The following is a 22,720-nucleotide window of genomic DNA, read 5'->3' as shown; positions in this document are numbered from 1 at the left end:
GTTGTCGTTTTTGTTATTGTTGTTGTTGTTGTTGTTATTATTATTATTATTATTATTATTATTATTATTATTATTATTAAAAGGTGCTATATTAGCCAAAATGTCTTACTTAGTGGCAAGCCCATTCCTTTTGAGGACATTAGGAACACATAGTCCATTAACCTCAGAAATGTCTCCACAAAGTGGCAGCAGCTCTCTAGAGTTCAACATTGACATCTTACTCAGTTTTGCCTAGAAATTATAGGAATTGAATCAGGGACCTTCCATATTCAAATATGGAGTGGTAGCTTTTTAAAAGTAAGAACTGACATTATCTCTTAATCTTTTTCCCTAATGTAGATTCTAAAAGTCATTTCAAAGAATGTAAACCGAGCAAAACATGAAAACATACATAAGGTTGCTTCTGCTTTGAGCATGTACTGTTTGCATTACTGAGTATAGCATGAATTTTAGTGTCAGGTGATGCTTCTAGGAAACGTAAGGCCAGTATCTTCTCAGTGGCTTACAATGGAATAACTAGGGCTTTCTCAAATGTTGTACAGGGACGTACCTTGAGTCTCCTGCACCATGCTTTCTTCCATACTGTAAAAAGAGGAGCTGGATGGCACCTGTGTGCAGCTCAGCCATGATCCGAACAGCCAGATCGGTGAGGTGTGTGTCTTGCCTTTATACTACTCACGGAAAAGAGGAGGCTGATACTGTGCTCTTCGAGACCTTTACCATAAGTATGCTGGGAGGGTTTTAAGCTCTACCAATTTGAATAGAATCATTCTGATTGAATGCCCTATATAAGGAATTGAGTTGATTGACAAACTGATCCCTCTGCATAGCAATGAGATGGAAAAGGCTGCATTGGAATGGGAGCAGCGGAGAACACTTGCAATGTGGGTTCTGCAGTGAATTTGCTTGTTGCATGACTGGTAAAGAATTACAAACTACAATGATGTAAACAAAATGACTTGTGATGGTGTAAACCTCACTTAGGCCATTATAATTCACCAACAGCATTCTCCTTTTTTTCTCTTGAATTTGAAAGGTTTGGGATTGCTTGGAATGGTTTGATTTAAAATATAGGATGTGTATCCTATACAAAATAGGGAGGAGGGAATCTGGAGGGGAGAACTTAATTTTCTTCATTTCATTTTCACCACATTTGAACATTGTGTTTGGGATGTTCTAACGTAAAACATAAACTACATGTACCCATTAGTCTAAATCTAAGAGCCTTTGAGGTCTTTCCCCCCCTTTTTTTCATACACAGCATAATACAGTTGGTGGAAAAATTGGATAGGACTACTCTCTCAGGGGTAATTGAAGCTGATGCCCAATATGAAGAATTTTGAGTACTCAAACATGCCTACTAATCAGCCAGAATAGTTGAAACTGAATTATACTTCACCATGCTTAATGATTCTCTTGAGCATTGATGGGCACCATTGGTAGTATTAGATAACATCTATAAAGCATGTTAAAACAAGAACAAACAAGGAATTCTGGTTGGGAGGATTAGGAAAGTTTTCTCCTGTGAGAAGATATGCATTCATTTGGATCACTGAATACTGTACAAATGGGCCACCAGTTTTTTAAATCTAGTGTACAGCTGGTGTACTTTTGCAATAATTTTGAGGGCATTGATGCAAAGCTGAACAATAGTGTTTGAGTGATAAAGGTCTCAACACAACCAGATTAGATGCACTGAATCAATGGGATTTGCACAATTGTTGCCTTACCACTCAATCATAAACTCAGTGAGTTGACTTACTGGGGTTAGCAATTTAGGCCAAAGTGCTTTTTTACTTGGAAATAAATCAGTGGGGTTTACTTACTAATGTGTGTTCAGGGTTGCAGCTTATGAGTTTGGCTTTGCTTACCATGTGGGAGTATTCCCGTCTTTTTTATAACCAGTATAGCTAGACTATCGCTTCAGGTCAGCCAAGTCACGGTACCACTGAAATTCAAATGATGATAAATCGGTTGAACTCAAGTAACTCAGGAGTTAATGTGTTGTCGAAGGCTTTCATGGCCAGAATCACTGGGTTGCTGTGAGTTTTTTGGGCTGTATGGCCATGTTGCAGAAGCATTCTTTCCTGACATTTCACCTACATCTATGGCAGACATCCTCAGAGGTTGAGAGGTCTGTTGGAAGCTAGGCAAGTGAGATTTACATATCTGTGGAATGCCCAAAGTGGGAGAAAGAACTCTTGCCTGATTCAGGCATGTGTGAATGTTGCAATTGGTTACCATGATTAGCAAAGCCATTCAGTGCTAATCAAGGTGGCCAGTTGCAACATTCATACCTGCCTCCAATAGACAAGAGTTCTTTCTCCCACCCCGGGTATTCCACAGATATATAGCCCACACTTGCTTAGTTTCCAACAGACCTCACAACCTCTAAGGATGCCTGCCGTAGATGTGTTCAAAATGTTAGGAGAGAATGCTTCTGGAGCATGGCCATACAGCCCGGAAACCTCACAGCAACTCAAGAGTTAAGTCATTTTGGAAGACTAGAGTGAAGTAGCACACTAGAGTTCCATAATTGGCAAATTGTGAAAATGTATCTGGAAATTACAGCCTGTAAATATTACATGGGGTGTAATACTGAAAATTGATCTTAAATACTTTGGCATTCAGAGGTATTAGTATCTATGATTTGTATTTATTTTTCATTAAATCATGTAGACCTAGACATATAGAGTGTAGTTTGACAATCATGGGCAATAAATAAAGACATGTACACAAATCTGCATTTTCTACGTATTTAATAATACCATGTGCATTTAGAAGTGCTTGTCCAGATTTCTTTCTCAGCACATTGAACTGCAGGGAGCACACTTCTGTTAGAATGTCAAGTGGTAAGAAACATCACTTGGAAAATTACCAGAAGGTAATAATAGAGGGCTTATACTTCAAAACAAATGGAATATTTTCCTACTGCACTCATATTAATTCATATGGTCTGTCTGGGAAAGGCATTTGCTGTTTTCTGTCTTTTCTGTTGTATCTCCTTCTCCCTCCCGACAGTGATTTGTAGATCTTCTTTATTCCAATTGCAAGCCAGCCTCACAGTCTTCCTTAAGCATCATCAAGTCTTGCACTAGGCTATGTTCTGCCCCATGGGTCACTTTCATAATATCATAAGCCTGGAGGAAAAAAGGAAAAAAAAGTCAACCAATCCATCATCTTTTATAGTATAAAATGTACACTATACCTTGCAGTCAGAGCTCGGGAGAAATTAATTCCTTTTCCTGAAGCCAAAATCCTTCTCCCAAAACAGTCAGCTTTCAACTTTTGCAGGGATTAGGGGCAGAGAACCACCACGAAAGTGGAAAAAACCAGAAATACCTCTAGGCCCCACAAAGCAACAAAAGCACCTGTCCTGCCAGGTTGTCTTGGCCTGACCGCATGTGTTCCCTCATACAATCATTCACTTTTGCTGGTGATGGGAAGGGGATGGGATGCGGGGCGGGGTGGGTGGGGGGAGGATATGTGTGTTCCCTTACATGATTACCCAGTGAGATAGGGTGGAAGGCCATAGGGCTGGGATACAAGGAAAGAGGAGAGATGTTCCATGGGTCTCCGGGCAGAAGGAGGAAACTATAGGGAGTAAAGATGACAGTCAGAATGGCAATATCAGCAGTGGGAGAAAGGCAAATGTGGCAGGAGGGGTTGGACTGGATGGCCCATGAGGTCTCTTCCAACTCTTTGATTCTATGATTCTAGGAGGGGCTGCAATAGCTGGTCTTGCAGTTAGAATCATAGACTCATAGAGTTGGAAGAGACCTTGTGGTTCATCCAGTCCAACCCCCTGCCAAGAAGCAGGAAAATCTCATTCAAAGCACCCCCAACAGATGCCCATCCAGCCTCTGTTTAAAAGCCTCCAAAGAAGGAGCCTCCACCACACTCAGGGGCAGAGAGTTCCAGTGCTGAACAACTCTCACAGTTAGGAAGTTCTTCCTCATGTTCAGATGGAATCTCCTTTCTTGTAGTTTGAACCCATTGTTCCACGTCCTCGTCTCCAGCACAGCAGCAAACAAGCTTGCTCCCTTCTCCCTATGACTTCCCCTCACATATTTAAACATGGGTATCATGTCTCATCTCAGCCTTCTTATCTTCAGGCTAAACATGCCCAGCTCTTCAAGCCGCTCCTCATAGGGCTTGTTCTCCAGACCCTTGATCATTTTTAGTTGCCCTCCTCTGGGCACATTCCAGCTCGTCAATATTTCTCTTCAATTGTGGTGCCCAGAATTGGACACAGTATTCTAGGTGTGGTCGAACCAAGGCAGAATAGAGGGGTAGCATGGCTTCCCTGGATCTAGACACTATACTCATATTGATGCAGGCCAAAATCCGATTGGCTTTTTTCCCCGCCGCATCACATTGTTGGCTCACTCTCTTGTCCACCCTGGATACTCAGGCACCAGCCACCACTTCTACTCCTCTTTCTTCATCCCATCCTCTTCCCAAGGGAAGGAGGGCATATATATATACACACCCGTCAGGCTCAGTCAACCTGCCAGTTTGATATCTTCCAAGCAACCAAAAAATCGAGCACTGACTAAAGCCTAAGATAAGCACCAGTGTTGTTGAAGTCCTAATTAAAAGTGGCACAGGACAGTGGTTACAAGGCACCAAACTCTTTTCAGTAATGGTGCCTGGTTTTTAAAATGGAGAGGGATTTATTTAGCATCTGTGTTACACCCTTTTTAAACCAGCCTATTTCCAGGAATTTTAAGACCTTAATTTGTAATGCCTCAAGAACAAGCTGCTGGCAAAACTCTATTTTCAATTTCGTACATTCCTGGCAAGTGTTGCCACATTTTTCTGGAACTGAAGGTCTATATTTATTTAATTGGTGGATATTCATATGATTGATATATGGTAAAACATGACTTGGTTACATCCTTTGTGGATTCTGTAACAGATTCAACTTAGGAGTGCTTTTAAAAAGTATTCAAAAACTTTAACTGGTACTGAATACAGGAAGCACACAACTCTCCTGCTGGGACAGTTGCACTGGCATCCAATCTGTTTCCGGGCACAATTCAAAGTACTAGTTATGACCAATAAAAGCCCCAACTGGCTCAGGTCCAGACAGATCATATCTCTCTGTATGAGTGAGCTCTGAGATCTTCAGGAGAGGCCTTTCTCTCAGTCCCACTGCCATTGCAAGCATAGTTGGGGGGATGTTAGGCAGGGCCTACTCAGGGGTGGCCCCTGGACTCATAAATTACCTTCCCAAGGAAGCCAGAGTGGTCGTCCCCCCCATTAATCTTCCAATGGCAGGCCAAAAGCATTTTATGCAGACAAGCTATTAAAACAAAAACAATGTATGTTCTTAATTGAATTGCTTTTCAGTTGTGATAGCGTACAAGACAGCTTACGATGTTCGAAAACAATGCAGAATTTTAAAAAGATATAACTTCAATAAAAGTAAAAATATCAATGATATTTAAAAAACAATTAAATTATAAATTTAAAACACAATAATGTTGTAACTTTCTAATAGGATCGCAAGGATGGAGCCACCCAGGATGCTGTAAGGAGGAGAAACAAAGTCTGGGAGCAGCCACTAAGAAGACTGACCCTCTTGTTCCCATAAACAGAGCCTGAGAAGGTGGTGAGATACTGAGAAAGGCTTCTGCAGAGGATCATGAGCTCTTAGATACTACATACTATTTGGTTTCAGCCAATTTTGGGCTGGTTTGGGCTTTAACTTCTCATGGATTATGAGAAGTGAGGCTGCAACTTTTTAGGGAGGTTTCTTTCAGTTTGTGGAGAAAATCATCCCCCAAAATTGAAGCCATTTAAAACAAAGCAAATAGAAAAATTAAAGAACGATTTAATAGTACTGTTTCGGTTAGGTTACAATATAATTAAATATAATAAGCACAATTAAAATGCATTTTAAATCACATAGCCCCCACCCCAATGGATATATTTCAGTGTTGTGTATGCCTTCATTTTCAATTCAAGGTGAACGAATCATAGGATTTTCTTGGCAGGACCTGTTCCGAGGGCTTGCCATTGCCTACCTCTGAGGGTAAGAGAATGTCAGTTGTCGAAGGTCAACCAGTAAGTTTCTATGAATTCAAACCACTACACCTTGTTGGCTAAAAAAAATGTTGTAAAGCAATGCTTTTGGGTTGGAAGTTGCTGCCAGTTGCGAGAGAAATAAGGTTGAACACTGTGAAAGCCACCCATTGTATGGCTATCAGCCTCCTCCCTGCAGACTTAAATATTCTTCAATCAACAGCAAGAATATCCCTTTGGGAAGCAAAATCAGGCAATTCCAACTGGATGCCCTCCCCCACGAGGGTCTTCCTTCAAGGGCAAACCAAACATGGGAAACTTGGAAGTCCCTTAACAGACTCAGAAGTGGAGATGGCAGATCAAAAGACAACCTGGCGAAGTAGCACTACTTGATGAATTCTCCATCTTGTGACTGTGGAGCAGAACAAACAATTCAGCATCTGTATAGGACTCCCCAGTGGCGCAGTGAGTTAAACTCCTGTGCCAGAAGGACTGAAGACTGACAGGTCGCGAGTTCGAATCCGGGAAGAGCGTGGATGAGCTCCCTCTATCAGCTCCAGCTCCTCATGTGGGGACATGAGAGAAGCCTCTCACAAGGATGATAAAACATCAAAACATCCGGGCATCTCCTGGGCAAAGTCCTTGCAGACGGCCAATTCTCTCACACCAGAAGCGACTTGCAGTTTTTCAAGTCGCTCCTGACATGACCAAAAAAAAAAGCATCTGTATGCTTGCCCACAATGCACAGAGGAAGAACTGTTTAAAGCTACAGACAATGCAGTTGCTGTTGTCCGTTTTTGGTCGAAAACTATTTAGCTGCTTACAGGCCCGGCCGGGGGGGGGGGGGGGGGTGAGTTTGATACGGGGGGGGGTGAGTTTGATTTCCGGGGGGGAGGCTCAGGATCTACCCTAGAAAACCTTTTGTATCATTATCCCAATACCCCCATGCATATGGGATATATTGAGCATGGTGATCAGATCATGATATGAATAAACATAACAGTTTAAATAATGTACCAGTAAGGCCTTCTTGCGGACCACCCTGAGAATTTGGGGGGGACGGGACTGAAGCCCCTCAAGCCCCCCCCCCCCCCCCCCCGCTACGGGTCTGGCTGTTTGTGATCCCTTTATTTTATCAGATTTTTTAATTTATGCAGTGCTTTTGACATGAAACAAAAACATGTTGGCTCTTTCAAATATCCTATTTCATGTAAAAGAGAGGTGTAAGGATAGAACGCAGCACTTTTACTTCACTGGCCACTACAATTTGGAATATGATTCCCAAAAGTTTCCATTTTACTAGCAGCCAGACATCTCTGCAGAATTGGTGACTGGAACATGTGTATAAGTTAAGCAGAGAACACATGAGAACATTAGAGTGAAGACACAGAAGCATACTGCAGAAATGATTATTTCTATTTCATGTGATAATGGCTAATAATTTATATTGAGCTCTGTATAACCTTTCATGAGCCACACAATTAGTTTTATGCTGAATAATATGAGTGCACAAAGAGGACCAGGGCATGGCATGATAAAATGCCATTGTTTTCTGCCCAAGAAGAGAAAGCCTCATTAGATAATTGGTACAAATGTGCCTCCGAATGCAAATAAAAGACCAGCGCATTCATTTGTGTTTGATTTGCATTCAGACTGGACGACGTACCTAACATCAGAGAAGTGCGGAGCGGTATGCAAATATGCCACAGCTCTGCTCAGTCAGTCATGATGAAAGGAGGAAGCCAGCTCCATTGCGCTGATGGGCTACAAAGCGAAGGGCAGGGTATTGGGGAAATCATTTCTGCTTCTTCTTTGTCCCCTGATTAAAATGAATGCCTGTTAGGAGACGGCAAAGGAAGGACAAATACCTAGAAAGTCACACTCATTTTACTTTCATCACACGTGCAGTTACTAATGCACACAGCCAGCTGGAGAGAACCAGTTCAAATGAAGGCTAGTCAAAAAGAGGCATCAATCTGGAGCAGAAGAGATTTATGTTTGAGTTCCTTCATGTTTTTCCCAGTAGGGGACTGCCAGGATATACGCCACTACAATTTCCAGCAATGGAATTAATGTATTCTTATCGACTTGCATTCCCTTAGAACCAGTCTTCAAAAACTATGTGATGAAAGTCATTGTAGGGTTAATCTCTTCTTGATGTGCTAGCCTTTTGTATACAAAAAACAGGGAGGTTTTGTTCTAGTTATGTGGTACAGTCTTTGAAGTCGTATGTCCTTTTCCTGATATGCTAGCATTCTATGTGTAGTAGTTAGCCACGCCACCATATTCTTGATTTACACCTTGCCAGTTTTAGGCCGCTAGAATAATGTTTTGAACTATAGGGGAAAGATCTATTCTACATGGAAGTGAGAAGTTCCTCTTCTGTGTGTGCATGCGCATAGATGCATGCTACAGAAACAGCAAAGGAAAAATGAAAAAGATATCTGGTTTAGCTAACCTTTTCCAATAGGATTCATTACGACAATACACGATGACAGCCAGTGTTTATTAAATGTCAACTACTATTCCCAGAATAGTCTGAAAACACAGACTGTACAACTTGGTGCAGCTGATGCCCATTTGGGCAATGAATAGAAACATTATGAACGAATGATTGGAAATAACATGTAGGATGACACCATTAATATGTAATGGGTTACATTTTTAAGGAGGATTTAGTGAAGATACTTTCTAAAGATAATGCAAATGGCTGGGTAAAAGTTATTTTACACAGGTCACAATCAGAGGCGGCCCTAGGTAATTTTCAACGGTAAGCAAACAATATTTTGGCGCCCCCCCCCCCAACCAATCATTGATATATATTTTCTGTTTGTCGTGGGAGTTCTGTGTGCCATATTTGGTTCAATTCCATCATTGGTGGAGTTCAGAATGCTCTTTGATTGTAGGTGAACTATACATCCCAGTAACTACACTTGCCGCATTTGCTCCCTTGCCTGGCCCGCTTTGGGTCCTGAGGCGTGCCTGAAGACCCTGGCGTGTGCACCAAAAGTCACCTCTTCTCCTGGCTTTCTCCTCAGCCATTGGGACCGAGAGAGAGAGAGAGAAAGGTGGAGATACCCACCTTTCCTGAAGGTAGGTGCAAAAACAAAGGAGGGAGCGGAGGTGGGAGATATCTCCAGCCGGAGGGGCTCTCTCTCTCTCTCTCTCGGTCCCAATGGCTGAAGAGAAAGTAAGGAGAAGAGGCGTCTTTTGGTGTGCACGCTGGGGTCTTCAGACACGCCCCCAGACCTGAAACGGGCCAGGCGTGGCGGCTCCGCCCCTTGGCCCACCTGCGGATTGGGGAGAGGAGAGGAGGCGGGTGGAGCACCGGGGGATCGGGAAAGGGAGCCAGTCATGGGGAAGGGATCGAACGCGGAGAACGATTGGGCGCCGGCTCTGCTCGCGCACCTGGTGGCTGGGTGGATCTGGAACGAGAGGGGCTAGGCGAGGCTCAAGGGCCCGGCCCCTTTGGGAAGAGGATCACCCAGCAGCGAGGCAAGAAAGCCGAGGCTCCCCTCGGACTGCTAGGGCTGTTGTGAGCTGAGGGGGCGCTCCTCAAGTGGCAGTCGAGGGGCATTTACATAGGCGACTATGTGCCCCTGACAAAAAAAAAGTGTTCTGCGACCACTTACTTCGCATAATGGACGAGCTGCCCCTGGTCACAATTAACATTTCTAGATATTTTCTAGACATTTTCAAAAGTTAACTTTCAATACCATTTTAAGGAATTCTCAGGTGCATTTTGATGAGAGCTTTGTAAAATTGTGTGTCATTATTAATGTTGTTGTTCATTCGTTCAGTCGTCTCCGACTCTTCGTGACCTCATGGACCAGCCCACGCCACAGCTCCCTGTCGGCTGTTACCACCCCCAGCTCCCTCAAGGTCAGTCCAGTCACTTCAAGGATGCTATCCATCCATCTTGCCCTTGGTCGGCCCCTCTTCCTTTTGCCTTCCACTTTCCCCAGCATAATTGTCTTCTCCAGGCTTTCCTGTCTCCTCATGATGTGGCCAAAGTACTTCAACTTTGTCTCTAGTATCCTTCCCTCCAGTGAGCAGTCGGGCTTTATTTCCTGGAGGATGGACTGGTTGGATCTTCTCGCAGTCCAAGGCACTCTCAGAACTTTCCTCCAGCACCACAGCTCAAAAGCATCGATCTTCCTTCGCTCAGCCTTCCCTAAGGTCCAGCTCTCACATCCGTAGGTGACTACAGGGAATACCATGGCTTTGACTAGGCGGATCTTTGTTGCCAGTCTGATGTCTCTACTCTTTACTATTTTATCGAGATTGGACATTGCTCTCCTCCCAAGAAGTAAGCGTCTTCTGATTTCCTGGCCACAGTCTGCATCTGCAGTAATCTTTGCACCTAGAAATACAAAGTCTGTCACGGCCTCCACGGTTTCTCCCTCTATTTTCCAGTTGTCAATCATTCTTGTTGCCATAATCTTGGTTTTTTTGACATTTAGCTGCAACCCAGCTTTTGCGCTTTCTTCATTATTAATATGTTTATTAATTATTATTATTTTATTTATTTTATTTGTACAATCAATTTTTAAAAATATTATACTAAAATACTAAATAGTAACAAGAAGTCCAATAAGAAACAGATTATTTCTTAAACATTACTGCAAATTAATACTGGAATATTTTGTTGTTCATTCGTTCAGTCGCTTCCAACTCTTTGTGACCTCATGGACCAGCCCACGCCAGAGTTCCCTGTCAGCTATCACCACCCCCAGCTCCTCTAAGGTCAATCCAAGGATGCCATCCATCCATCTTGCCCTTGGTTGACCCCTCTTCCTTTTTCCTTCCTTTTTCCTCAGCATCATCTTTTCTAAGCTTTCCTGTCTTCTCATGATGTGGCCAAAATACTTCAGCTTTGCCTCTACTATCCTTCCCTCCAATGAGCAATCGGGCTTTATTTCCTGAAGTATGGACTGGTTGGATCTTCTCGTGGTCCAAGGCACTCTCAGAACTTTCCTCCAACACCACAGTTCAAAAGCATCGATCTTCCTTTGCTCAGCCTTCCCTATGGTCCAGTTCTCACATCCGTAGGTTACTACGTGTAATACTATTGCTTTTACTATATGCATCTTTATTACAGTAAGTTAAAAAAAACTCTTAAAATGCAGCTTTACGGGATGTACAATATCAGTAGCTGGTTGAATTGGGTTTAGGACTAACATGTGACTTGAGCTAATTTGACAAAACATGTAAAACCTCAATATGTAGAGATGGAAATGTTCTCAGTTGGGCTGTGTCTTATCTCAAGGTTAATCTAGTAATTTGGATGCACTGTGGCATCTTAAGTATTATATAAGATGGTTTTTTGTTAAACTGATTTAATTGGGTGCTTTTTCTAGTATTGCTACAAGATTGGTTTAATTTTTTACTCAAATATATCAGCTTGGGTTAATTTTTTACCATGGAGAGAAGTAGGGCATTATGGGAATGAAGAGTGCAACAAATATTAAGGAACATGGGATCACTACTGTGTGTGTGTGTTAAGAGGAAAAAAAGACTCATCCTAGTTCATTACAATCCACGAGCGGAGTAATTGGGGCAATTAAGGTCAACAACTTTTGGGCCACTCTTGAAGGGATATATCTGGAAAGAGTTTGTTGTATGATTTTAGGCTTACTGAATGTTTGCCTCTGAGCTAACTCGATGTAAGCTCCTGGCTTGCTGCCTATTTGATGCTGGCAATTTTGTCTTCCCTGCTCATCTCCATGAACAAGAAATGAAGATTAGGAGAAAGCATATTTTCTGATGGAAAACATTTCATGAATTAAATGCAAGGACCATACGTGGGTTTGATACTCCAGAGGAACTGTGACTGTATTATTACTAGAAAGTTTGTATTGAAGCTGCTGTTTTTTTTCATGAACTCTGCTGTATAAGAGTAAAATTTAAGTTTTGCATTTCTTTTACTTGTGTTGCTCCTTTTTTGGAATATACAAAGAACTAATCTTCTGGTGGCCTGCATACATCAGCAAACTGTAATAATAAAGATATTGGTTGCTCCCAAATGGTTTCACTTTCTTGTGTGAGTGGCCTTGGTCTCCAAAAGCATGTGAACAGGATCCTTGAAGATGCTTGTAAGGACTGTACTTGGTATTACTTGAAAAGTGTGTAGAAACTTCACCTGATGTAGAATATTTCAGCTAGAAAGCCTTTCACTCTTGTATTACAAGAACACTGCCTCTTGGTTCCATTTTCAAGCTGAATGGAAAAGGGACTTTTTGTGGTCACTCTTAGCTTCTGAAATTCCTTGCTTATTGAAGGAAATTGCCTCCCTCTTTGATGTCCTTCTGGCATCAGTCAAATAGACTCTTATTTAGTTAGGTTTTTGGTATGCCAACTATTCTGTTTTAAAGGGAGGGTTTAATATCCATTTCTCACTGTTGCAATTTATTCCATTTTAACTGATATATTAAATTACAATTTTGTTTAGTTACATTTGACTATTGTTCTTGAGCAAACTTTGATCTCAAACTTTTGAGATCAAACTTCAAATTCTCAGTCCACCATGAAAACACTCTGGGTAACCATGAGCAAATCACAGAGGAAAGCAAAAGCAACCCCCCCCCCTTCCAAAAAACACCCCCTCCATAATAGGTCCACCTCATGGTTGCTGAAAGTCAGAAATGACTTGAAGACACACAATAATTGTTAGTTTTCTTGAGAACCATTGTGGATGGAAAGCTGGGAAATATTACTTAACTAATTAGGTACGAGACTACCAGTCAGATATAATCCTCAAAAGCACATAACATGTTAAGAAACTACAAGTTAACAACCCTCCAAATAACAATGAAACCTAAGATTATTTTTGTTCTGAATTTGCTTGCAAATAATATTATTAAAAGGGATACATTTAAGTCACGCAATCTAACAATATGAAATTCTCTTTTCTCTTCATAATTCTTTTAAAATTAGAAGTCCTCTTCCAATACTGACAACACAACATGAAGCATAGCCACTGGTGCCCTCTATTTGCAATGAATCTTCCAAGTCATAGTGAATGAAAAACCTGACAAGAGTTTACTGCAGTTCCAGAGGAGAAACCTTTAAAATGGAAATTTGTTTTTGAACTCAAATATATCAGCTTTTGAAGTCAGATCTATCTATGTGTCTGTCTGTCTATGTGTTATTTCCAGGCTCAGTTCTTGGTTTTTCATACTTACCAAAAATCAAAAGTATGATGTTTTGTTCTCATTAACATCGATTCATTTGTTTTTCATTTTCATATCCTAATCCCAATAAATATTTCAGATTTTTTTTTGTACCATAACCAAACGAATGTGTTCTACACTAATGATGGCCACAAACATGCAGGCAGATTTTAACCTGATCTTATTCCACTTTCTCCAATCAGCTAGATGCAGAACATGATGAACATTTTAAACAGGAGGAAGAGAAAGAGATGAAGGCCCTGAAATACTCCTTCCTTCCTGCAACTTAATAGCTATTTGCCATTCAAGGTTAGGGGTGATTAATGATACCCCCCTCCAGCTACTGAACAGTAATTACCAACCACTGATATTAAAGGAAGTCACCCCTGGAAACTGTGTAAGCAGCAATGAACCATCACCTTACGTTGCTGCTATTGCCTAAGGAGCCGGTGTAGATAAAGATGTGGGAGGTGGGACTGGTGGATGGAGCTGAAAAAGCAAGGGTTTGCTTCTCAGAGGGTGAAAAATATGTGGGAAGATGCAGGCGTTAGGGAGAGGGGATTAGGAATAAGGAAAGGAAAAAGGGCAGAAGAACCACATTAGGCAAGACTGACCTCTTTCAAGGTTTCCAAGGCCTGGGAAAACATTTCTTGGCTGTATTGCAGCTTGGCCACTCTCATCATCTGGACCGCTCTCAAAGGATGGGCGCCAGGGTAATAGAACCTAGATGCAGGGAGAGGAGAAATATCATAACACCTTCGTCAGCTCTCTCACCTTCACAGTCCCTGCCTCATTGGCAAGCTATTAGGGTGGGCCTGCAAAGCCATTGTGAATTTTAATCAGGTATTCAGAAGAAAATAAGCACACCGCGGGGGAGTGTGAAATACTGAGGGGAATTAACACATTATTACTTCCCCTCTCCATAGACTGGCTTTTACGTTATCCTGTTAGAAAAGTGACGGGTGGGATTAATTCACGCACCTCCATTGCACAGGACAATAGCTCTAACTGCACTTAGTGTTAAACAAAGAGGTTTTCGGACACTGTATCACTGGGACAAATTCATTTGCACAAAAGAGATTTCAGAATGCCTGCTCTTTAATGAATATTAGCACTGGACTTGAGGAATGTATCATGAAACAGAGAACTTTCATCCTGTTGGCCCATTACACTTTCCTGGTCATGTTTTAAAAACTCACAAAGTCACTGATGAAACTGTGTTCTTGTAGGTTTTTCGGGCTGTATGGCCATGTTCTAGAGCAGGGGTCCTCAAACTTTTTAAACGGGGGGCCGGATTACTGTCCCCCAGACCGTTGGAGGGCCAGACTATAGTTTTTTTTTTTAAAAAAAAAACGATGGCCAAATTCCTATGCACACTGCACATGTCCTATTTTGCTACTGTTATGAATTGTAATGTAAATATCTGATATGCAGGATGTATTTTCATTGTTACAGATTGAATATAATTAAAGCATAGTGATGAATCACAAAAACAATATGTTTGGGTGAGTATGGGCAATGAATGATGGGATTTGCAGTACCTTCAACCAATTCTGCTCTGACTTCCACAGACTACTGAGACCCCCAGGAATTACAGAACTGGACCAAACTTGGCACACAGAACTGCCACGACAAACAGAATATACTGGAGTGGTTTGGGAAGAATTGACAGTGATTTAGGGGAGATGTAGTTTGCCTACATCTGGAGAGTACTGTGAACTCAAACAGCTATGGATCTGGACAAACTTAGCACGAATATGCAATATGCCCAAATTTGAACACTGGTGGAGTTTGGGGAAAATAGACTGTGACATTAGGGAGTTGGAGTTGATTACATTTATAGTTCACGTACAATCAAAGAGGTTCTCACTGCATATTTGTGGCAAAGGCAGGCATGGGCCCTCCAGGTATTTTGGACTTCAATTCCCACAATTCCTAACTGCCTACCAGCTGTCGGGAATTGTGGGAGTTGAAGTTCAAAACACCCGGAGGGCCCAAGTTTGCCCATGCCTGAGCTAAGGTCACCCGGAGAGGCACCCCCTCCTCTTCCCTCCCTTCCTCCCAAAACAAAAACACAACACGGAGGAGGAGGAAAAGGAGGCAGTGAAGCAGCTGGCGTCCCCTGCAGCCAGTGCATCCTCCGTGCAGGCCGGGTGCTGCTTGACTCCACTAATGCCACTGGGTCCAGCTCCCCAGCAGCACTGAGGGTCAGCCAAAGGCAGCAGCAGCAGCAGCAGCCTTCCTTCTTCCCTCCTTTTTCTCCCTTCCTCCAACGCACGGACGGCTGGCTGGCTGCAAACACTGGGGCTGTAAACCTGGGAAATGGGACGTGTTTAGGCAGTTTGGATTGGGAAGGGGAGGGAATGGCGAAAAGATTGAAAAAAGGAGGAAGCAAGGAAGAAAAAGGAATGAAGGAGAAAGGAGAGGGGGAAGAAGAAAGGGAAGGAATTGAATGAAGGAAGGGGAAAAAGGAAGGCAGGTAGTCAGGGAGGGAGGGAGGAAGTAAGTCCTGTGCCCTGGGAGAAAACAAAAAAGGACATTTGTCCTTGGAAAGGGGGGGGGGGGTTGGTAAGGAAGTGAGGACAATGTTCCAAAGAAAACTTTGCCCAAACCCTGCACACACACACACCACCACCCGCCAAAACATACCCACCTGGGAAACAGACTGAGCGTCAACACCTTCATTCTCTCCCTCCTCCTCCTCCTCCTGGGGAGACCCTCCATTGCTGCACGTGGCTCCAGTTCCCGCGGCCTGTGGGGAGGAGCAGCGGGCCCTTCACTTCCCCCACCCCGCACTGAGTTTTTGCGCCAGAAGCTCGGCCTGCCCCACAGCCTGCAGGGAAGGCAGGGGGAGTGCAGCGGTGGACTTCTTTGCTCCCCCCCACCGTGCTGCTTTTTGTGCTCAGTTTGGTAGTTCGGTTCAGATCCAAACTGGCAGAGGGGCCCCGGCAGCCATTCCAGGGAGGTGGAGGGGGCGGGGCCTAAGGAGGCCATGCTGCGACCCCTCGAAAATTGCCCCGCGACCTCCAAGTTGAGAAACGCTGCTGTGGAGGGAGAAGCGCAGCAGAGCGGACGCCATTGGCGGCGGCGAGGGCCATTGTGCGAGGCCAGGACAGGCCGCGCGGGCCGGATAGATGCCCTTGGCGGGCCGCATACAGCCCGCAGGCCGTAGTTTGGGGACCCCTGTTCTAGAGCCTCTGAGGATGTTTGCCACAGATGCAGGTGAAACGTCAGGAGGGAATGCTTCTACAACATGCCCATAAGCCCAAAAAACCTACAACAACCCAGTGATTCCAGCCATGAAAGCCTTCGACAGTTCATTGATGAAAACTGTGTATTTGTAATATCTAAACCAGGGTACAAAACACAAAGATTTCCAGATGTTGTTGTATTAGAACTCCAGGATCCCTACCCATTCACTATGCTGGCTAGGATTGCAGGGATCAGCTCATAACATCTGGAGGAAAGTGTAAGTCCCACTCCCTGGTCACACTGGAAGAGCCAAGCAAGCTGACCCCCCAAAAAGCTGGTGCAGCAGCATGACTTACGAAATACCCAATTGAAGCAGGTTCTCAGCCATAAATCCTACAATGGTTTTTGGGCATGCCTGCAGTTTACAATAAGAGGGCAACCAAACACAGAAGGGTGCTATTACAAGATAATAGATACTTCCAGGATGCTAGATAAATTGTTGCAGAGAACCCAATGGTAACAGCAGTAATAACAATAGTAATACCAACTTTACAGCTTCTACTGCACTTATTTATTGATTTACAGATATCTTGCTGTTCAAGATAAATTTTACAAACACAAACAAAAAAGTTTCATTCAAAAGCACTCTGTGTGTCAGCCACTGTCTCTAGTATATCTCTAACACCTGTTCCATCACTATTCTTGCCTTTTGTACATGCCTAATATTCTAGTCGTATAACAAATTCTTCAAGTTTCAGCTCCATCTCCCAATTTTCTTGAATTTATTTATTTATTATTTGTTCATGATATTTCTATACCACCCTTCTCAACCCCGAAGGCGACTCAGGGCGGTTCACAGTGAATTGGAGATGTATATATGTACCAGGGACAGGGAAAATGAAACAGGGGTGGTCCTTAATAAGACAGCAGGGGAAGAATGAGGCCTGCTAACCATTTTCTTAAGGAGATAATCTGACTCTCTGTATATAAACATTGCTGCTATCAAAACCAAAGGTAGCAATCCAATTCCTATGTGAAACCATTTTTTGTAGGAAAAAAAGCTCCAAATTTTCTTTGTTTAGATTTCTTATGACACTTTCATTTAAAGTACCTCCACTTTGGTGTGTCTCCAAGTCTCTGTTTGGGCTCTCCTTCACCTTTCCTGAGAGAGGTCTGAGTAAGAAGGCACCAGAAATAACAAGAGGGGCTGTCACAACCGAAGTTGGAAAGAAGAGGAAGAGGAGCAAAGCATGGCTCCCAGATTTTTTTCACTAGCACTGGGGAATGGGCCTTTGTCCAGTTTGTCTTGCTTCTAGCACCAGTGGCTTCCCATCCCTGAAACAGTAGATTCCTCTTGCTGACCCCTCTTCCCACCCCAGTTCTATTGAAACTTGTTTAATAATTGTGTCCAGTTCCCGAGGTAATCAGAGTCTGTGAAGATTTAGGATTATGGCACATGATACCAGAGGAAGCAGTGAGTAATTAAGCAATGTCAGATATGCAACCAAAACCTCTCACAGCCATAAACTAAAGAGAGGGGAAATTTAAGAGGTGAAGGTAAAGGAAGCAAGCGTGAAACTGAGAGCACAGAGTACATAAATATTTACAAAGCTGTTTTATAGGGCTGATTTATGTACTGGCCTTATGCATGTGTTTAGTTGCTTTTCACAAGCTTTAGGGCTGACATGTTTTAAGAAAAACCCCAGTAGCTCTTCAGTATTTATTATTTTTTGCCATTATTGGAACGTCTTTTGTGCAAGTATGTTTATTGGACATGCTTCTTGGGACAATTTATACAACATGTACTTTTTGTGGAGGAGGTAAATGGGGAGCTAGAGATTGGTATTCAATTTCTTCCATCACTCTGATATCAAAATCCAGACACAAAGATAAGATCTCAATTTAGATTCACAACATACTAAATGAATAGTCCAGAGAACCAGGCAACACTGGAGGATCTGTGGGTCAATTGGGAACCTCCAGAGAAATAACAATGACTTGTTTTGAACGTTTTGAGGAATTTTTTAAATAATATAATGCTATGGTGTGTCCTTATGAATGATCCTTCCTACCCCTTGTGATCCCAGGACATGCAGGGATAGAATCTCAGAGAGGAAGGTATGAAAAAATAGATGACACCGAAGGCTCAGGACATGAAGTTGTTGTATGGATCCTGACCTAGTAAAAGTTCCCATGTTGGCTATCACTTTGCACAGGGAGAAAATGGTGTCTCCAATTTGAAAGGGTTTTATGCCAAGGGCAAACATATACCCATCCCAGGAGACTGGATCTCAGTCTCAATCCAGGTTTGTCCCAGTCAGATTAGAAGGAATCTTGAGCTCTGAACAAATTTGTGCCTAATACCCAAAATCCCTTGCATTGTTGCAATTTTTTTCTGAATGTGCTTTGTGATATCTAGCAACAGACTCTTATATTCTCTTATATCTATAAAAAAAGGTGGGTGTTTAAGGATACACTATCTTTAATAATGTCAAGGATGCTAGCAGGACTGTATCCTGTACATGATAAAACTCATTCCAAAATCAGAAACCAGGAGAGCCAAGAAGTCCAGTTCCTTATCCTGTCTCTATTTTAGATGCTCAGGATCTTAAATAAACATTTGAATTAATCCTCCTAGGAACTCAAAGTGGCTAATATCACATATCATAGAATGATATGGCCAATTTTGGGGGATACTTTTGCTTTTCCTGCATAGCAGGGGATTGGAAAGGATGGCCCATGTGGTCTCTTCCAAATCTTCCATGATTCTATGAAATAATGCAATGTTCTTACAGTTCAAAGCAAATCCTACTCCATCTATATAAATAAAAATGTAATGTTCATTTGTTGGATTAACATAACGCAAAAACCACTGGACGAATTGACACTAAATTTGGACACAATACACCTATCAGGCCAACAAGTGACCACCACCCATAAAAACACTGAAAAACATAATGGAAGGGACCTAAAAAGCAAAAAAAGCAAAAAGATGCTACAGTGCATGTGCAAAAACAACTCCCCCTGGCAAACAAAACACAAAATAGCATATCCACACTCTGTTCCAGACTACAGCTCCCAGCATCCCCTAGACCAGGCCTTTTGGGAGAGGAGGATGACCCAAATCCACTGCTTCCAAGCTGCAAGCTTCCTTCTCCTTGGATTTCTGTGAGAGCATCCCAATCCCTGCCTATTTCCAATTTTCTATTCCTTGACCGCAACTCCCAACAATCCTCCAGATAGATAGATTAGATAGAGATAGATAAGGTAGGCAGGTAGATAGATGGATTAGGAGGACTGCTGGGAGCTGTAGTCCAAGAATAGGTAGAGAAGGGAGAAAGGGAAGAAAGAGGAAGGGGAAGAAAAGGTGGGGGGAAGGAAGGGAAGAAGAGAAGGAAGGAAGGAAGGAAGGAAGGAAGGAAGGAAGGAAGGAAGGAAGGAGAGAAAGAAAGAAGAGAAAGGGGGAGGGAAGGTTGGCTACAGCAACATGTGATGGGTACAGCTAGTATACTGTAAAGCAATGTCCAAAATCTGAGGTGCAGTATCACTTGGAAAAAAACACACCCAGGCCCTTAAATAAATATATATTTCATGTTTTATGTACAATCGGTGACTTCTGACATTATCACTTCATTTCAAAACAAGAAATTAGATCCCATATTTGACTTGATAATCTCTAATGGAAAGAAATACTACTAGCTGTTTTTTTTTTCTCCTTCAGAAAGTTGTTCATTTACCTTATTTGAAATGTGTATGTCATCCACTTATTTGAGCATCTCATTTTTTATGTTATGGCAAATATGAAAAAGGAGAGGATTAATACTTTCTAGATATGTAATAAAGGGTTTTAAGCCTCACATTTCAGAGAACTCCTCTTAGAAAACTTCCCTCTTTTTTTCATTTTCCAGGCTACGTAATTAGAGCCTTTTCATCCTCTCATGAGTTTAGATTAAAAAGCTTAGCACCGAGTAAAGAAAACGGTGAACGTTTCCAATCCTTGAAATTTAAAATAGGTTAATTGATGTTCGTTATTCTTTGTAATTCCATTTGCAAAGCAACATTCCTGCCTCTACTACCTTCAGCCTGATGGAATTTCAAACACACATGAATTATAAGCCTTGAAATGACTGTCTATAAAAGAAGAAAATGCTACATTATTGAGTCATAAATACTGGGAAAAATTTAACACATGAAGTGTTATAAAATTTGGAAAAAAAAGAAGAAGAGTAATCTGAACAGGGAACCTTCCACATTAATAGCCTGGGAGTGGGTTGCAGGAAAAAAAGTTGGGTTGGTAAAAAAAAAATTGAGGATGCAATTGGCAGAAGATTAGTCAGAAAGAGAGGGATACTTCCTCAGTTGATTAGATTATTCTTAGAAAATGATGGTGCAATCTGGTTCCTATTGTTACTTCACATCTAACCCTACATTGTTATTCTTTCTTCAGTTTCTGGACCCATGCATCAGCTTTTGGCATCTTCCTGCACACTTTGTCTCAGACACAATCATGGAGTTGGAAGAGACCTCATGGGCCATCCAGTCCAACCCCCTGTCATGAAGCAGTAAAATCGTATTCAGAACACCCTTGACAGATGGTCATCCAGCCTCTGTTTAAAATCCTCCAAAGAAGGAGCCTCCACCACACTCTAGGTCAGAGAATTCCACTGCTGAACAACTCTCACAGTTAGGAAATTCTTTTTAATGTTCAGGTGGAATCTCCTTTCTTGTAGTTCATTGGTTGCTCACCAGTTTCTGCTTTTTTCTGGAGGCTCCTTCTTTGGAGGCTTTTAAACAGAGCATTTAATGGTCTAGTAGTTTTAAGGTCCGGCTTCTTACTGCCTGGAAGAATCCTAATCACCGGCTAATCACCTCCCAACAAAAGATTCTCCCAGGCAGTAAGGAGCCAGACCTTGCTAGGCCATTAAATACTAATCAAGGTAGCCAATTGAAACATTCACACTTACCTCAAACAGACAAGAGTTCTTTTTCCCATCCTAGACATTCCACAGATATATAAACCCCATTTTTCTATAGTTTCCAACAGACCTCTGAGGATGCTTGCCATAGATGCAGGTGAAACATCAGGAGAGAATGCTTCTGAAACATGGCCATACAGCCCAAAAAACTCACAACTCCTCACTTTCAAAGTAAGTACCCCACAATTAAACAGAAAATAACACTTTCAAATGAGGAACCGAGTGTTGTTTTTTTTCAAATGTTGTTACATAGTGTAATATATGGTGAACATCCTGCTTCTGCCTACCACTATAGAAAGAAAGCTATTTTACTACTGCTTTGTGTCACTGAAACTGGGGGGTCGTAGCTAAAATCTAAGGAAGCCTATTGATATTTATGAATGATAACTTCTCTTTAAATATCTCTTGACATGGCAGCCCCATCATGTTACAAAGTATTTTGCCATCTGTAGTTGCTGACAGCTTTGATTCTATCAAAAAATAATTCATTGCATGCACTATTGGGGCAGGGCGGGAGCTCATTTTGCACTTTCCGTTTTGCACAAAATCAAACAAGATTGAAAAATATTAAATTACCTCTCTTCTCCAAATCAAGTCAGCGAACAGCGGCAAGGGAGCAGAGGTTGTCTACACAGGCATTTTGATGTTCTGCCAAGCCAAAGCTATAATATAATTTGCTTGAAAGGAAAAGTCGGGAAAATTGCTTTTTGTCTATTGTTGTGCTGTTTTTGCAATATGCTGTTCTATATTCATTACTTTATATGCTTGCCAGGCTGTGCAGCTTGGTTGGCTTGTCATTTGTGGGCATCTCTCTGCTCATCCCATTGACTCTGAATGCTCAACATAGAAAAGAAAATGCTATTACATTTGAATTTGTGAATAAGATGAAAACTGTACATCTTGATTCTTGAATAAGTTAATACTACTTGTAGAATGAGATTTCTTTAGGCACCATCTGATACCTGGTCAGCCAACTGTCTACCTTGCCTCTTTCATTTTACACCTTTCCAATAGTGGAAGCTATAAATACATCAACAAGACATCTTAAAGGCCAGCAGATTTATTGTAGTCTCAGCTTTTAAGGGCTCATATCTATTTTATCTGTTGAAGTAGGCTTAAATTTGATGAAGGAGAATCTTGCCTATAAAAACTCATAAATAAGGCATTTCAGAAATCTTTGTCATTTCTAAACAGCTATATTTCTGGTTTCCAAACAAAACCAGATATTGTCCCCTGTATTATAATACAAATCTATTAAATGATTAAAGTGTTTGACTTTCCTTCCCAGGAGCTTGTAAAATCTGACCAACTGCCCAAGGGGAAAGCATCAAAGTTGTGAAAATTACTTAT

General features: G+C 42.0%; 1 protein-coding gene across 2 annotated transcripts in view; it reads right to left on the bottom strand.

Moving 5' to 3' along the window:
* Positions 1 to 2,742: 2,742 nt before the first annotated feature.
* The window catches only part of SMYD3 (SET and MYND domain containing 3), a 446,381-nt gene continuing 426,403 nt past the window's right edge, over positions 2,743 to 22,720 (bottom strand). For both annotated transcript variants that reach the window (XM_060753934.2, XM_060753935.2), the window contains 2 exons: positions 13,817 to 13,925; positions 2,743 to 3,140 (listed from right to left, as the gene is read on the bottom strand). In XM_060753934.2, the coding sequence (XP_060609917.2) occupies positions 3,039 to 3,140; positions 13,817 to 13,925 (211 nt within the window). In that variant the 3' untranslated portion in view covers positions 2,743 to 3,038. The remainder of the gene's footprint in view (positions 3,141 to 13,816; positions 13,926 to 22,720) is intronic.

The sequence above is a fragment of the Anolis sagrei genome, chromosome 1 (genome assembly GCF_037176765.1).
Source record: "Anolis sagrei isolate rAnoSag1 chromosome 1, rAnoSag1.mat, whole genome shotgun sequence".
NCBI classification, from domain to species: domain Eukaryota; kingdom Metazoa; phylum Chordata; class Lepidosauria; order Squamata; family Dactyloidae; genus Anolis; species Anolis sagrei.
Note: the sequence above shows the minus strand (reverse complement) of the source record. Positions and strands in the feature narration are given on the sequence as shown.